The sequence below is a fragment of the Mustela erminea genome, chromosome 17 (genome assembly GCF_009829155.1).
Source record: "Mustela erminea isolate mMusErm1 chromosome 17, mMusErm1.Pri, whole genome shotgun sequence".
NCBI lineage: Eukaryota > Metazoa > Chordata > Mammalia > Carnivora > Mustelidae > Mustela > Mustela erminea.
The window spans coordinates 9,671,622-9,689,426 of record NC_045630.1 but is presented as its reverse complement, the minus strand read 5'-3'; the positions used below and the strand labels follow the sequence as shown (position 1 = coordinate 9,689,426).

The window sequence follows — 17,805 nt, the reverse complement described above, 5'->3', positions numbered from 1 at the left end:
CCGTGCTCTGGGGGATTACTTGGTAGATGCAGCCTTTCCAGTAAGATGGAGCTCACGGGGTGGATCCCCACAGCAAACATTTCCTATGCTACGCCGTAGCCAGGGGCAGCTAATGTGGAGCGTGAGGAGGGGACAGTATCAGTGCCCCCGAAACACTGGGGTACATGAGCCTTTTTCTCGTGTTGGCACAAGTTGGTCTGCAACCTCCATGGGTGGCTCCGGGCAGGTTGCCATCACGTGTTCTTGCAAGTCTGGTACAGAGACCGCCTGGCTGAGGCAAATAAAAGACATTTCTGCTACAGGGGGAGTTTATGATGCAAATAATACGGTCTTACAGCCCTGCTGGAACTGGCAATGTGCTCTGCGTTACGCAGACCGTTACCACTTATGGCTCGGTCTGGAGGAAATTACCCCGCACTAACAGTGCGAATCAGAACCAAGGAAAAAGCTGTTGATAACGAGCTGCTTGGCCTGAGTGGCTCCTGTCGTATTTATCGTAATAAAGGACCAAGAGGACTAAAAGGGCTGAGTTAATGACAAAGGCCATCATTCCTGAGCAAAAAGCTAGATGTAATCAAGGGTGGGATTTGCTCTGTGACATTTTTAAACTTTGTAATGACACACTTGCAAGTCTATAAAAACAAATTTAATACTGAAATTCCCTCAGGAAATTGGTTATTTCAAGTCTGACACTCTAGCACCAACTCCTCTCCAACCGCAATGACTGGTTTTCAACGCGCAGGTTTTCTTAGGAACTCCAGTATCACTGGCACAAGACTGTCAATGGTAAGACAATCCCAAAAGGCAAATATCTTTTAAGACCCTGTATGTGAAATAAAAGATAACTTCATGAATGTATGGTGTCACGTACTTTCTCCCCAAATACACTCAACTTTGGGCATTTTCTCAAAATACAGTGTAAACGAATGTGGGGGGCTTGTCTTCTCCTTACCGCAGTAATGTGTGGAAGCAGCCGAAAAAAACAGGAAGCGCTACAGACAGAACTGCAAGTCCTCTAAAAGAAAACCATCTTCCGGAAGGCTACTCAGACCGTGTGTCACATACCTCTGCCGTATACTTCAATGCCCGAATGAAAAACGCCAATTCCGATGGACGAGGTGTATTCGTTCATCCAGTACTAGGAAAAAAAGAAGAGATTCAGAGTATCTGTCCACTTACCACTTAACTCCGCATGATAGGAAACTACTACCCCATGTCCTTCACGGAACAGTCAGGCACTTCTAGCTTCGTTTCTTAGTATTTTTTCCTTCTGGCCCCCGAACTCAACAATAATGGCTCATCTGGTCCTATCTCTGCGCTTCTGCTTGTAAGACATCCCACGTGGAATGCCTTCCTGGGTCAAAATGACTGCCTCAAAGTTGTAAAGGCTTAGAGCATAAGCCATACAGTCTACACCTGGTCAGGTTGGGGGAAGAAATGGATATAAAAGCTCTCCTGCGATTTAAAAAAAAAAAAGAAATCACACATAGCATATGCTTTCATATCTATTTTTTTTCTATCTTAAGCCTTCCCTTTCATTCTCTGGTGAGCTCCCTGAGGACTGGGCTATTGTATTTTTTCAAAAACGTTTGAAAAAGACATATAAATGGCATGTATGTCCTGATTCAGCTCAGAGTTTGATCACAGTAATAAAGGAACAAATAATATGAGGCACAAAGGCTACCACAATCTTACCAGTGACATGCAGTAAACACTCCCAGAAAAGGCAGTATCTGAATTGGGTTTTTAGGAACAAATGAGGTTTCCCCAGGTAGAAAATGCAGGGGGTGTGGCAGAGTGGAAGGGCAAAGAGGGTGCACCAAGCATCACGATGTGGATATCTGGGGGTGAACGCGGAGGGGTGCCAGGAGGACTGGAGAGGGTTTACCTAGAAGGCGGCAGTAAAGGAGTCGACAGCTCATTAAACAATACTTAGGCAACACTTAACAGTGTTACAAACCCATTAAGTTTCTTCTAGATTAGAGGATAGGTAATTTGGCCTTAATGTTTCTGGGTTTATTCAAGTCTTAACCTGGTTCCAGATCCCTAGCCAGTTTTCCAGACTTTGGGAAGTGCATGTTCGCATACATATATATACTTCACTGGAGGAAGTATAAATGGATAATGTCAATTTATTCTGTCCTAAAGGTACCTGGAAGAAAAATTAAGCAATAATAAAGACGAAATATTTGAAAGAGAGCAAGGAACTTTCTCATCTAAATATCAATACACTTGGGCGCCTGGGTGGCTCAGTTAGTTGGTTAAGCGACTGCCTCCGGCTCAGGTCATGATCCTGGAGTCCTGGGATCGAGTCCCACATCGGGCTCCCTGCTTGACAGGGAGTCTGCTTCTCCGTCTGACCAACCCCCTTCTCATACTCTCTCTCTCAAATAAATAAATAAAATCTTAAAAAAATATATATCAATACACTCATTCACAGGACAGTACTGCTTTAGAACAGATCCTTGCATGTGTAAGAATCTGGTATATGATCAAGATGGTGTTTAGGAACAATGTTAAAGTTTAAACTATTAAAAAGGTGTTGACAAAACTCATGCATAAAAATATGTTTCATGGGGACGCCTGGGTGGCTCAGTTGGTTGGACGACTGCCTTCAGCTCAGGTCATGATCCCGGAGTCCCGAGATCGAGTCCCGCATCAGGCTCCCAGCTCCATGGGGAGTCTGCTTCGCTCTCTGACCTTCTCCTCGCTCATGCTCTCTCTCACTGTTTCTCTCTCAAATAAATAAATAAAATATTAAAAAAAAATATGTTTCATGTATCTAAAAATTCTGGTGTGTCTAAAAATAATCATAGAGAAGAAAATTGATAAAAAAAATTCTTAGATGGGAAAAGATGACCTAAGTAAAGCAAAACCTAGAATTTTTATAGGAAAACCAAAGATATTCAACAAAAACTTCAAATTTCTTATTGTGTAAAACCACATGCACAACATCAAAGGATGAACAAGACACAAGGAGAAAAGAGGAGAATGATAATATGTCTCGCTCTCTATCAGATTCTATTTGGTTCCTGATTTAGGACAGCCTGAATTTGGATGGCCAGTTAGGGATATTATCTGAATTGAATTGATTTTGGGTATTGTAGTGAGGGTACATACAGAAAGGGATTTCTCAAGACTTCATCAAATCTACTTAATTCTACAGTTTAGGCAGCAAAAATTCAGACAGCAAGGGATACCATACACAAAAGCTCCATTAAAATAACTCCTTTGGGGTGCCTGGGTGGCTCAGTCACTTAAGCATCTGCCTTTGGCTCAAGTCATGATCCTGGGGTCCTGGGATCGAGCCCCACATCAGGCTCCTTGATCTCTGGGGAGCCTGCTTTTCTCTTCCCTCCCCACTCCTGTGCTCTATCTCTGTCTCTCTCTCAAATAAATAAAAATCTTAAAATGAACAAACCTATTGATAAGTGAGCAATCATGGAAGAAATTAGTGGCTAACAAACATGAACTAACATTCTCACTAGTAAACAGAAAAATACTAATGAAAACAATAAGCTACCATTCTTTTTTTTTAATCCATCAGACTGGCAAATATAAAAAATATTGCTAAATATTGCTGGTGTTGGTAAGGGTGTGAGGAAGCTCCCACTGAAGTGTGAATCAGTAACAGTTAATCAACCATTATACTTCTTGGGCATCTATTCTACAGAAATACTTGAACATATGCAAAGACATTTTCTGGGATATTAACTGTTGTCTATAATACTGAAAACCGATAAATAACACTGATATCGGTAATGGAATGGTTAAATAAATTATGGTAAATCTGTATTATGAACTATCATACAGCTACTAAAAGAGTAGCTATGTATAACTCGATACATATGACATAAAAAGATCCCTAAGACGTATAAGGTAAAACACCAATTATGATATCTTATCTGTCATGTGATCACATATTTGCAAAATAGATAAATAAATATGCCCTTTGTGTATATTTTGTGCTAAAATGGAAACATACTACAAAACTGTAGTATTTTACTACACTGACTACAGCAAAAGAAAGTTTGAAGGATACAGACCAAACTCTTAACAGTCTGGGAAAGGGGTGCAGACATAGCAGGGGAGGGAGTAGAGCAGTAGAAAGGGCTACTTTCACTTTTATCTGAAATATTTGAAAAAAAAATTACATTTATTGAGGTATAACTGACATACAATATTGGTTTCAGGTGTAGAATACAGAGATTTGATATCTACATACATTGTGAAATGGTCACCATTATAAGTCTAGTTCGCACCTATCACCTTACAATGTTAATACTATGCTATGGACTATATTCCTGCATGGCACAATACATCCCAATGACTTATTTACTTTATAAATGGGAAGTCAGATCCAAAAAAACATTAAGACTAGTGTCAAGGAGCTTATCACTGCCTATGTTTTCTTGGAGGAGTTTCATAATTTGAAGTTTTACAATCAAGCCTTTAACCCATTTTGAGTTGATTTTGTATCTGGTATAAGACAGTGGTCCAGTTTCATTCGTTTGCATGGAGCTGTCCAGTTTTCCCAACACCATTTGTTAAGGAGACTGTCCTTTCCTTATCTCTATTCTTGCCTCCTTTGTTGTAAATCAACTGACCAAAAATACATGGGTTTAAGTCTGTGAGCTCTATTCAGTTCTAATGATGTATGTGTCTGTTTTTATGCCAATACCATACTGTTTGATTACTGTAGCTCTGTAGTATAGTTTGAAATAAGAGAGAGTGGTATCTCTGGCTTTCTCCTTCTTTTTCAAGATTGGTTTGGCTCTTCAAGGTCATTTGTGGTTTCATACAGATTTTATAATTATTTCTAGGTCTGGGACAATGTCACTGGAATTTTAATATGGATTGCACTGAATCTGTAGATTACTTTGGGTAGTATGGACATCTTAACATTATTAATTCTTTCAGTCTTTGAGGATAAAATCTTGCTATTTCTCCAATTTTTTTCACACATGTATTATAGTTTCGAGTGTACAGGTCTTTCACCTCTTTGGTTACATTTATTCTTGGGTATTTTATTCTTTTTGATGCCATTGTAAATGGGATGTTTTCTTGATTTTTTCTTTCTAATACTTTATTAGTGTATTAGAAACTGGTTTTTATATATTAATTTTATATCCAGCAACTGGACTGAATTCTAACAGTTTTAAAACACGTGGAGTTTTCCATATATGGTATCATGTCTTCCATAGGTAGTGACGGTTTTGCTTCTTCCTCTCCAATTTGCATGCCTTTTATTTCTTTTTCTTGCGTAACTGCTATGGCCAGGAATCCCAATATGATGTTGAGTAAAAGTGGTAAGGGGGGCATCCTGGTTTTGTTCCTGATCTTGGAGAAAAAGGAGAATAATGTTCACTTGGTCTCAAAGTACTGAACCCCACATTTCTCTGTATTATAAGGAAAAAAAGGTATCTTTTAAAAAAATTATATTTATTTATTTGACAGAGAGAGAGACAGAGAGATTACAAGTAGGCAGAGAGGCAGGCAGAGAGAGAGGGGGAAGTAGGCTCCCTGCTGAGCAGAGAGCCCCATGTGGGGCTCTATCCCAGGACCCTGAGATCATGACCCAAGACGAAGGCAGAGGCTTTAACCCACTGAGCCACCCAGGTGCCCCAAAAAAGATTATCTTTGAAAATATGAAAAAAATATGGTGACTATTACTTTATGTAGATGATTAAACACAGTATCACTGACTGATGTTATGTACCTCCTGATGTGATAAAACAGAAAGGCCACAACATTTCCTTTGTTAGTTTTGTCAGATATGTTTAATAGGATATAATCATAAGAAAAAAAAAATCAGTAACTGGACTGTGGGGCTTTCTATAAGAAAAGTAACCTGGTCTCTTAAAGAAATAGTGACATAAAAGTCAAAAGAAGGGTGGCTATTCTTTAAAGAAGATGAAAAAAATTATGACAACTAAATGCAATGAAGGAACCTTGACTATATCTTAGGTGAAATCCCCCTCTCCCTAAGACATTATTAGGGGAAACAGTAATGGAAAATTTCCTGGGTGTGATAACAGTACTGTGGTTAGGCAGAGAATGTCTTATTAGGAAATACATGTTGAAGTATTTAGAGCTGAAATGCTATAACATTTGTGACTTATTTTCTGCATGGGTGTGAAAGTGACTGTGTGCGTAGGATAGGGTACGAGAAAGCAAGTATAGTTAAAAAACTGGTGAATCTAGGGGAAGAGTATACACATTGTACTCTTCTTTCAAGTTTTTTTTTTTTTAAGATTTTATTTATTTTTATTTATTTCAGAGACAGCAGAAGCGGGGGAGCTGCAGGTAGAGCCGGCAGGAGAAGCAGACCCCCCCGCTGAGCAGGGAGCCCGATGCAGGAGTGGGTCCCAGTGGAGCACGAGCTGAGCCCAAGGCAGCTGCTTAACTGACTGAGCCACCCAAGCGTCCCAAGTTTTTGTTTTGTTTTGTTTTTGAAGTCATAAACATTTTCAAAATAAAAAGTTAGGGGGAACTGAGGAGAATGATCTAGTTCTCGTCTCCTTACAGCAGAAGAGCTGATTTTCCCTGTTGCTTGCTATCCTCCTACTTGCTCTCCCTCCTCAGAAGAGGAAGCAAAAAATCCCACAAGGTGATCAGGCTAGTCTGCATAAAAATTTTGCTAGTTTCCTTCCAATCAGTGGTTTCCTTGGCAGCCAACTTCTCTTCGACTTAAACCGTCTTTTCCGTTTGAAAAATTCCATTGTTTATACTGTTTGCAACCAATAATTTGGTCTGTATACTGCTGATTTCCTTAACAACAGCACCGACAGCTTTTGTTCCGAACGCAGACAGCTCTCATTTAAAGGTGACCTTTTCTCTTTCTATAGTGTGAGCTTCTCTACCAAAATATAGAACGTTTTCCAAAAAGAATCCATCTTTTCCAAAAAGAAAATCATCCAAAATGGTTTGTCTGCAATAATCAAATGGTTTTAAACTCTTAGTAAACTGAGCATTTTTCTCCATTTAATGTCTAATAGCACTTAATTTTAACAATTTATCTTTTAGTTGCACACTAGTTTTCCAAAAGTGCTTTTATAATAAATTTCTATAATGGGACTCTAAATGTTTTCTCAGGAGACAGAAAGGTTTTCAGGAAACTAAAAATCATACATAAGCAGTGACTTCTGGCCAGGGTGACAATGGAGACGCATTCGCCAGAGTGGGGATCCTGAACTCAGGAATCTTTTCTTTTCTGCCCTTCCACGAATAAAGATCATGATCTCTCCCATGCTTAGAACTCCTTTCAGTCGCCTGGGTATGTATGCTACTACTTTAGAGTCTGAAATCTCCCTGTATTCAAGATTTTACATTCTAAAAAAGAAAGGGTATGTTGTGACACATTTTTTGAGAAGGAAAATCTGTAAAATTAGAGAAACTTAAAAACGAGAGAGAAATGTACTATCCAGAAATTTGGCTGGTCCTTTGGAATTCACTATAATAAGACCTGATCTATATAAGATTTCTCGTGAAGTGCTGACGTACTACAGTGAAAAATGAATACTCGGGAGCTTTTCAAGCTCCAGCATCTACTTCTACCCTTGGATGCAAAGTTGGACAATCAGGTCAAATGTTTTGTTCAAGGTTTTAGGAAACTTAGAAGTTGCTAAGGAAAGGCTATCTTTACCCAGAGAGATTCCTTTGGGTAGTATTAGACAGCAGAAGCCTACCTCTCCTAACATCATTTTTTCCCCCCAGCAAAGGTTTTGTCTTAATATTCTGAGCCAGGCAGGAATCAATGGTGATGCTACATATTCACTGTTAGCGGTAACAACGAAGGGCTCAACAGTCCTCTGATGATCACATTTCTTTGTATTTTCCACCCCTAGAAAGCCCCCAAATTTAGAGTTAATTTCTTTGTGAGATTAAGGTAACTATTTATTAGTTATAAATCTATGAACAGACAGCTTTATGGACCTTACAGAAAAAAAAAAGGATTATAAGAAATGCTACGAACAACCATATACCAATATTAGATAATAGACGGAATGAACAAATTCTTGAAAAGACACAAACTGCCAGAACTGACTCAAGAAGAAATAAAAAATCTGAATTGATCTATTATCAATGAGAATGAAAGAGAACAGATTAGTAATTTAAACCACCCACAAATAAAAGACTGTGACCAAATGATTTTGGTGAATTCCACCCAACATTTAATTTTTAAAATATTATTTGTTTTAGAGGGAGAGAGAGTGCATGCATGAGAGGGAAGAGAGGCGGGAGTAGGGGGTGGGAGCGGGGAGAGAGAGAGAGAAAGAGAGAGAGAAGCAGACTCCCCACCAAGCGCAGAGCCCGATGCGGGGCTGGATCCCACAACCCTGAGATCATGACTGGAGCTGAAATTAAGAGTCATGCTTAACTGACTGAGCCACCCAGGTGCCCTTCCACCAAATATTTAAATAACCAGTACCAATTCTTCACAAACTACTCCAAAAGACAGAAGGGAACATTTCCCAATAATGTGACACCAAAACCAGACAGACATCATAAGAAAACTACAGACCAACATCTCTTAGGAATTTGGACTCAAAAATCCTCAACAAAATACTAGAAAATTGAATCCAGCAACACAGAAAAAGCAAGTGAGGCTATTCCAGGAATGGAAGTTAGGTTTAATATTCAAAAAAATCAATTCATGTAATATACCATATTGGTAATATACCATACCAACACAATAAAGGACAAGATCCACAGGATCATCTCCTTAGATGCAAACAAGCACTTGACAAAATCCAACACTCTTTCATGATATAAACACTCCACAGACTAGGAATATAAGGAAACTTCCTCAGTCTGATAAAGGGCATCTGTGAAAACCCACAGTTTGGCCTTTTGGCTAAGATCAAGTGTAAAGTCATACTTAATGGTGAAAGATACAATGCCTTCTTTCCCTTTCGGATCAGGAACAAGACAACGATGTCTGCTCTTGCCCCTTCCAAAGATCCTGTCCTGGAATTTCCAGCCCAGTCAATTAGAGAAGAAAAAGAAACAAAAGACACCCAGATTGGAAAAGAAGAAGTAAAATGATCTCTACTTGCAGATGGTGTACTCCTGCATATAGAAAATTACTGGAAGTCCACTAATGACCTATTAAAAACTAATAAACAAGTTCAGCAAGACTGCAGGGTACAGGATGATACATAAAACATCAACTGCATTTCTCTATACCAGCAATGAACAATATAGAGATGAAATTAAGAAAATTCCATTTATACTGGAAAGGTATGTGCTATGATGAGTGCTGTGAAGTGTGTAAACCTGGCGATTCACAGACCTGTACCCCTGGGGCTAATAATACATTATATGTTAATAAAAAAATTAAAAATAAAAAAAAGAAAATTCCATTTATAGTTACATCAAAAAAATATTTAGGGATAAATTGAACAAAAGAATATAGCTCTGCATCTGAAAATGATTAAAACCTTCCCAGCAGTATTATTTCTAATAGCCAACCAATGGGAACACCTTAAATGTCCGTCAACTGATGAGTGAACAGGGTGTAGTGTTTCTACAATGTAATATTTCTCGACAAAAGGAATGGAGCACTGACGCATGCAATGACACGAAGAGCCCTTGAAAGCATTATGCTGGGTCAGAAAAAACCACCTACTGTAGGATTTCGTTTCCAAGAAATGCCTAGAATAGGTAAATTTAAAAAACAGTATTATTAGTGGTTATCTACAAAGGGGAGGTTTGCAGGGAAATGGAAGTGATTGCTAACAGGATGGGGTTTCTTTTTTAGGGTGAAGACAAATTTCTAACATGGTCTGATATGATGGTTGTAGAACTCAGTGAACACATGTGGAAATGTGTCCACAGTAGTAAATAGTTTCTCAGAGTAAAGAACACATGAGTCCACATGTCCACTGAATTGTGCACAGGGTGAACTGTATGGGATGTGGATTAAAAACCCGTTTTAAAAAGGCTAGGAATAGAAATAAAGGGTGTACTAACTTGTGTCAAATGGCAGAAAGCCTATTATTTTACAGTTGGCAAACTTAAACGCAAACGATTCTATAAATAACGTGTCCCCCAAGGATAAGTTTTCCTTTAAATACAATACACACTTAGCTTCTTGGGAGGGGAGGGAAGGAAAGATGGCATTATAGGGAAGTTTTCCCTATATTAACAAAATGAAAACCAAGAAATTCATGAGGAAAAAAGTTCCCATTTCCCTGTTCTTAGTCTTACAAATGGTCTAATATAAACTTTACTAGGAGTGAAAGAAAACAAACAATTATGAATGTGGGAAATTGACCAAAACAAACAAACAAACAAGCAAACACCATTTAAAAATATATTAGTGACCTTAAAACATTTTATAATAACAGAAAAGATGGTCCAATTCGTTCTTGAACTCTTATCCCCAGTCAAAAACCTTTAAATGGGTTACTTCTCAAATTACAGACTGCATTCCTAAGTCCAGACAGCTGCTTTCTAAAACATGTAGAAACCAGGCTATAAACAAATAACACATCAAGAACAGAAAAAACCAACTCTAAACAGATGTATTCTGGTCAGCTACCAGAATGAACATATGAAGAGCAGCGCGCTGCTGCCAAAATTTTCAGAATTTACGCTATGAAGTAGATTCGATGTTTTTTCCTTTGGTGTGATTTTTTTTTTTTCCCCCTGAATGAATTCAGAAGAAAAGATGGTAAAGCCTTCCAGGGAACACCGGTCATAGAGAGAGACGCCCTCCAAATGTTTCTGCTCCTGTTCGGGCTTCCTTGCTCTATTATTAGAGCACACGCCTGAAAGGCTCGATCTTGAAAAACTGGCCAGGCTGCTGGTGGAAGCGGGGCGCTTAATTCAAGGTCAGCGTGCCTCCAGGAGTCTTTTGGCCTCAAAGTCCCGCCCAGGCTTTGCAGACAGCAGGAACGGTGCCTGTTTTAAGTGGGGATTCGATCAGGTAACTGGAAACAAACACCACCCTCTGGAGAAGCTAAGCCTTTTACTGAATGGTCTCAGTTGTCAGACTTCCCCGCTGGTTTAACGGCCATCCCTTCCGAGCTCAAGGTGGTTGAAATTAATGGTAGTGCTTCTCAGCGCTTCTCCAACGCTTGCTATTCCTTGGCTTTACTTTGGGAAAGTATTTACTGCCGTGGACACATTTCACGTGGCATCTCCGCAGTGAAAACCTCCCTACAAAGCTCAACAGGGCTTCTCGAGCCACTGTGGGAATTCCTGCTTTTGCAGAACGCCGTAAAACACGGACTCTTCTAAGAGAAAGAAAAATCTAAATCTGCAACATGAAATCCCAGCCAAGAACACGCACGCACGCAAAACAAACAAACAGAACAAGCTGCCGAATTAGACGAGACTGGATGGTAGTGCGACTTCTGTGAATTGTTGCTGGATAACGTCTTCGCTGATTTTGTTGTCTGAACAGTAGCAGATGCCAGAGTCTACAATGACACACTTGGGGGAAACGCGATAATGCAGAACAGTGTTACCCCAAGGCCTTTCGCTTGAGCTGGAGCAGCCCGCTCCCATTCCTGGAGCTTGGCGCAAGCCTAAGAGGTCGACTAGCAATCCGGGGGTTAGTTAGAGAACTGTGGCTCCTAGAGCTCTAGGGCATGACACCAGGGCCGGCCACCAGAGACCAGGCTGTGTGACACGGAACCTCAGGGGCAGGTCCACTGCAGGTGCCCGGATATCCAAGTTTACCCCGTGCTGAGAAAGGGAGTCCCTCAGAGGCTTCCAGGAGAAGTCGGATGTCTGCATTTGAGAAGTGAACTTACTGTTTGATTGCTCTCAAGTCCTTCCTAACATACTGAAGGAAAACAGTAAACCTGCCGGGCGCTACCACAAAATCCGCTCTCAAACCACGACCCAACAGCAGAGTCACCACGACCCGGCTGCGGAACTGCCCACCTAAATCATGTGTAAGAGGCTGTCATGAGGTCCGCTTACTCCAAGGCTCTTTCTCTCGACGTCTAACAGGGAAGCCCACAGTGTTCCTCTGTTCCGGGTTAGATCACAAGGATCTGGCTTCTATTATATTCAACTTTCCTCCCGAGATCATGGCTCCGATAAAAAAAGGCTGATCCAAGTATGACAACTCACCGGAGCTAGAGCCCGTCAATTACAGAGGACAAGACAGTGGACGGAGGGTCGGGGGCCTGGAGCACTTTGCCTCGGTTTCTTCTTATACATGCACACACGCCTGCTTAAGGAACCCGATCGGTCTCAGAAAGTGTCTGATTCCAACTCAGATCCTGGAGCCAGCATGGGTTCGACTTCCGGCTTCACTCTTTGCCAGCGGCACAACCTGCATAACCCCATTATGATATGGGGATGAAACACAGCCTCTACCCCAGGGGACTATTTCAGAATTAACGAATATATACAGACTTAGAACACTTGTATGGCCCGTGGTAGCCGCGTTAGGAGTAGCAAACACATACATTTACCGACCGACACGATCCTTCCCTAATACTTCTGTTTCCCATAGCGGGAATGCACATGTAAATAAGCAGGTTAGCTCTAGCTCTCTTTTAATTCTCTGGAAGTTGATGTCAAATGATCAAGAGCAGTGACTCATTAAACTGAATGGCAAACAATGGCAGAATTAATTGGATTCTACTTTAAGACTCTGACAAGCAATTATTTATGCTCTTGAGAAGCACCGATTTGAGTAAAAGGTCTCTGTTCAGCGAGGCAGCGGGACGACAGCTGCTCGAGCCAGAGCAAGGCGCTGCGGAGCTGACTGTGGCACAAGGACCTTAAGGCCTTGCACTTCCTCAGTAAACAGGGAAGGATCACTAACCCACACTTAACCTCTTTTGACACCAAACCCTGCCACTCGAGTTCACAAGGCTTTTCAAAGCATTTTAAGCATTAACATAAAGTAAAAGAACACACTTCAGAGAAAAATTATCTTGAAATATGTGGGAAGGCAACAAAGGCATAAATAAACTATAATTACTTTCAAACTCGATTTTTCCTTAATGCAAAAAAACTGGCCTCGGTATTTCCATTTATTACTTTAAAGCAGTGTTTACAGAAGTGACTTCACTGCGGGATATTATAGTCCTATATTAAAATGCTACATTATTCTTCTGGTTGAGAACTTCCATCAAACTTCATTTCAGTCAGTGATTTGTCTTATCAACTTAATAAAATTTTAAATTTCCTGTTTGAAAGCAGCAATGACAATAAATGCAATCTTTCTAGTCTGGAACTTAAAACACTTAATATAACCACTTAGGTCCTGGGCCTGACTCCCTTAAACCGATCTCAGTATGAAGTGTGACCATTTCCCCTAAAAATCCTAGAGCCAGTGTTCATATGGATTAAAGCAAATGTCTTTTACTTACTTCCCACAAAAAGGTGCTTAGGGAAAAGTCAAGGCATTTCAATTACGGAGTTAAAAATTAAAAATAAACGGTGAGCAGTGGAGGCTGTGGGGTAATTACTAGAGGGCAGACTCGCGGAAAACTGTCCTCGGGGTTCACACTGTAGAATCAGCTCAGGAGGTCTTTTTGGCACCACTGGGTTGAGTCCCAGATAATTTTACAGCAAATGCTATTTAATAGTAAATCATATTAAAATGCTATCTATAGAGCCTTGGCATCGAGCTAATCGTAACACAGAGTCAATAAAAACTCACTAAACGAGCGGAGACAGTCTAGTATCTTCTCCAGATGAATCCATATGCATCCGGGGCTATCTGTTAATTTGTGTTGAGCCTGTAAGAAAGATGGCACCACACGGAGACTCTACTCTATTACTGTTTTTAAGAAAATGTCCGATCTTTTCATTACGAGAGAATAATATCTAAAATAAGCACATCACTCACTTTGTAGGTCTTGGGGGGGGGAACGACAAAACTTTATATTAACAAAAACATTTTCATTATACATTATGTGTATGTTGTTGATAACGTTGGGTATTAAGCTGCAATCTCTGGAAATGCTCTCTCCTGATTACAAAAGGTTTGCCAGTATTTTTTAGTTAATAGTGTTTCAAGGTTTGTAAACGTGCTGTCAAGTTTATTCCCTTTTTGAGACAATGTGATCAAACATACACATGTGCACTAAAGTTCAGGCACGGGTGCTTCCCGATTGCCTGGGACGGTCCCAGTTCACATGTGTTTCTGCATAACTGTTCACCCTCTTTTATTCCCGAGTCCCAGTTTTGATAAATTTTAAGGTGAGCCCACGGCTGGACTTCCTAAGGACTGTCCTTCGAGACTCAAAAGCTCCTAAGCACTGCCCCGGGCTCCCGAGGGTGAGTACACACACCTAAACACGTGTGCGATAATGGAAAACCAAAGAAAACGCAGTGTTCTGTATTTCGTACAAAGTTAAGGTTTCCTCCTCCAATTTTGAAAACACATCATCGTGCTTCTCAAAGGACCCCATTTTAGGACCCACCACAAACTAGACACAGGATCACTGAACTAGTAAGTTATTTAAAGGAGAATTGATTTTTTTTTTTTAAAGATTTTATTTATTTGACAGACGGAGATCACAAGTTGGCAGAGAGGCAGGCAGGGGTGTGGGAGGGAAGCAGGCTTCCTGCTGAGCAGAGATGCGGGGCTCGATCCCAGGACCCTGAGATCATGACCTGAGTGGAAGGCAGAGGCTTTAACCCACTAAGACACCCAGGCACCCATAAAGGAGAATTGATTTTTAAAAGTCAAATTGCTGGCGAACCAAATGCCCTTTGAATGTATTTCAGACTAAACCTATTTTACAGAACCTACAGTTAGACTCTTCTGCTGAAAAATCGATGGGCGAGGTACTGGTTCCTGATACCACATCTGCAGCAGAAAACCAAGTTCTTGGTAAAACCTCCCTATCCGGCCTTAGCTTTGTTTGTACCTATGGCTGGTGTCAGATATTTCAGTAAAATCTGAAAACTTCTTGTATGGCTTACGTCTACCTGACCATCCCCCTAGACTGGGCTCTAAACTGAACGAGGCCTGAAACTGAGCCTTCTTGAATTCTGGATCCTTCGTGCTGCCTAGGACCTAGCAGACCACTCAAAAGCTTGATGAATCGAAGCATTGCAGCAAGGAGTTTACCATGTTCTCCTTTTACTGCTTTTTAACTGTGGCCCATGGAAAAGAGCACCTCCATTCTTTTACGCACTCAAGCAATGTTTATTGAACACCTACTACGTGTCAAGCACTGGCAATGAAGAAGCAAACCTGAAGTTCTTGCTCTCACGGAGCTTGAGTTCTCGACAGGTGTCTTCAACTGTAGGCTGCAACCTGTTAGAGGATCCCAAAATTTTTTCGGGATGTTGTTACCAGCCTTATGCATGATATATATGATTGAAATATAATGGATGAAAAAAATGAATGAAATATAATGGAACAGAACTAATCAGAGGACATGATCCAGAGCAAGGTTGTTTCCTGAACATTTGGTCTCCGTTACCCGTGTATAATTGCATTACGTAAAATGTATTTCTGAGTGGGTCCAGGATAAAATTGAGAACCACCGCTCTAGAAGGGTCCCCCCTAAACTGCACCTCAGTTTAAATCTCATTTAAAATCTTTGCTTACAGCAAAGCTATAAATAAAGCGAGTCAGACAAGTCTGATTTAGTAACATGCGGGCACCCCTCCTGTGCGGCAGGGACTGCTGGGCGCCGGGGATACAAGGATGATTAACTCACAGTCCTTGTCCGTAGGGAACTCAGTAAGAATGAAAACAGTCACAGCTTAGTGTTTAAACAGAAATATGTATATATATAGTAAATTAAAAACTCACTTTTTGAATGTTACCCTATAACATACTTCCACTTACTCTGTCTTCCATAATGACAAGAGTGCATGTAAAATACATAAACTACTTTAGGGACGTTCTGGCAAGCCACTTGGCCACAGTCACATGACGAGGGGCTGAAATGCAAACGGAGCGCGGGTTTCACAGTTTCCACCTACCGTTTTCCGAACACAGGGCTCTACCTCCAGCAGAGAGTCTCACATGCTCTTGCTTTTCTTTACACGATCTTGAAGCTTCCTGAACAACCTCACAGTAAGATGGAGACCATGACTACTAAGTCATCATTTTTCCTTAAGAGTGAAGTTACAGTGACACCTCAGGCACCACCACAGACCCAGTCTTTGCCTAAATGCCCTATAATGTGTCCACCCGGTCGCTAATTTAGTAACGTAGAGAACTATTCTGGGAACTGTCCTTCACATCTGAAAGGAGGGGGAGAAATCTAGAAGATACAGTCCTTTCGGAAACGAGCACTGCAACCGTACTCCGAGTGGACCACTCTTTTTATACCGTTTAGGAAACAAGAGTACGTGCGACAGATTATACTGAGAACCGGAGGAAACAGCTAACGTGTAAAATTCTTTATCTGGTGGTTCCTTTAACTTTTTGCTGGACAATGAGCTAGAAATGATAACTAGGCTCTGGTACACAAACCAGTCTCAGGCCGAGTTGTTTATTTTCACAATTTCCATCAATGTTTAAAGGCTTAGAAATAGTTCCCCTAAGTTCATCTGGTCGAAAGGCTATAGACCAGCTGTCAACGCCAACATTCAAGGGGGGAGAAAAGGCTTTATGTAATTAACCCAAGTGTCACGCACACACTACGATGGAGATTTTGGAGCAAATGTCAAACATCCAACAGCCTGCTTCTAATGCCTCAGCTTGGGTGGCACTTTGTTCCCTGAAGAAGAACACTCCTGTTGATCCACTGAGGAAACGCCACAGATCGGGTTACTCAGGTGTCGCATGCAAAGGTGCAAAGCATACAGACAGCTCATTTTGCTCCCATAATCTGGCAACAACTACACTAATACACTGCTAACACTTTCTAGAGCTTATCATGGGCCACGTCCCATTCTGTGCATTTCATTTAAGTTGCCTCAAGATCGTACAACCCTACAGACTTGATACCCTCTGATTTCCGTTCCAGCAAGGAACCCTCTGTTTAGCAGGAAACTTTCCTAGGTCACACAGTTAAAAAGCAGGAGGCGGGATGCAAATTCATGCAGGCTAATTCCAGACTGCGCCACAAAGACAAAGAACTGCACACACTACTTAGGAAAACAGATTCCAGACGACAGGCAGATGGCAGGCCTGACCAGGGAGGGCTGGCTGTCCCAAGCCTCAATCGTGGCTCTTTGTCACATCGATACTCTTGTTTCGAACCAGTGCAGGTGTCTGGGGCTCTCATGTGCCACCTGACAGGCTAGGGAGGTCCGTCAGGACTGCAGAGCAGCAGGTCCCTCGAGGGGAGCAGCAGCTGCGAGCGAGATGACACAGTGGAGAAAGGAACCGTTTCAGGATGACAGGTCCTAAGGGGAACCCAACACAACTTTTAAAAGCCATTACAAAGTACCAAGTTCTGGGAATAAAGAGTAAGACCCTGTCTCTGCCCTCAAGCTCATGGCAGAGTAAGGAACTTCAACAGGTGTACTGCTGAATTCCTGTTTATACCCACAGAAGAGAGCAACTGGAATGGATGAAGGGGCCTCACACCCCACAGCTCCGGCTTGCTTCCTTGCCAGCCTTCTGAAAGTGGCACACTTCTAAAGAAGTTGATTAAAAAGACACCCTCGGGCTGGAGGGCATGGTACACAATGGTGGATGGCCAGTAGGGATAATGCGGAAGGAACTCTACTCAGCTCCAAGAGGACAACAGGTACCTATTGCAGCATACGCACATATACCAACTGGAAGGCCAATTTCGGAGCGAGAAGTCCTTGCACCAGAGTGCAGTGCAGGGCTGCGATCTAGCACAGTGGGAGGTCTGACCTCTGGTGGATGGTGGTGACTCCCACCCAGCGCACAGGAGGTAGGGCGGA

The 17,805-nt window shown here is 41.4% G+C and overlaps 1 protein-coding gene across 2 annotated transcripts in view; it reads right to left on the bottom strand.

The window, feature by feature from the left end:
* DESI2 (desumoylating isopeptidase 2) overlaps nt 1-17,805 on the bottom strand; it is a 40,532-nt gene that overhangs the window by 10,275 nt on the left and 12,452 nt on the right. For both annotated transcript variants that reach the window (XM_032317455.1, XM_032317456.1), the window contains exon 2: nt 1,066-1,138. In XM_032317455.1, the coding sequence (XP_032173346.1) occupies nt 1,066-1,138 (73 nt within the window). The remainder of the gene's footprint in view (nt 1-1,065; nt 1,139-17,805) is intronic.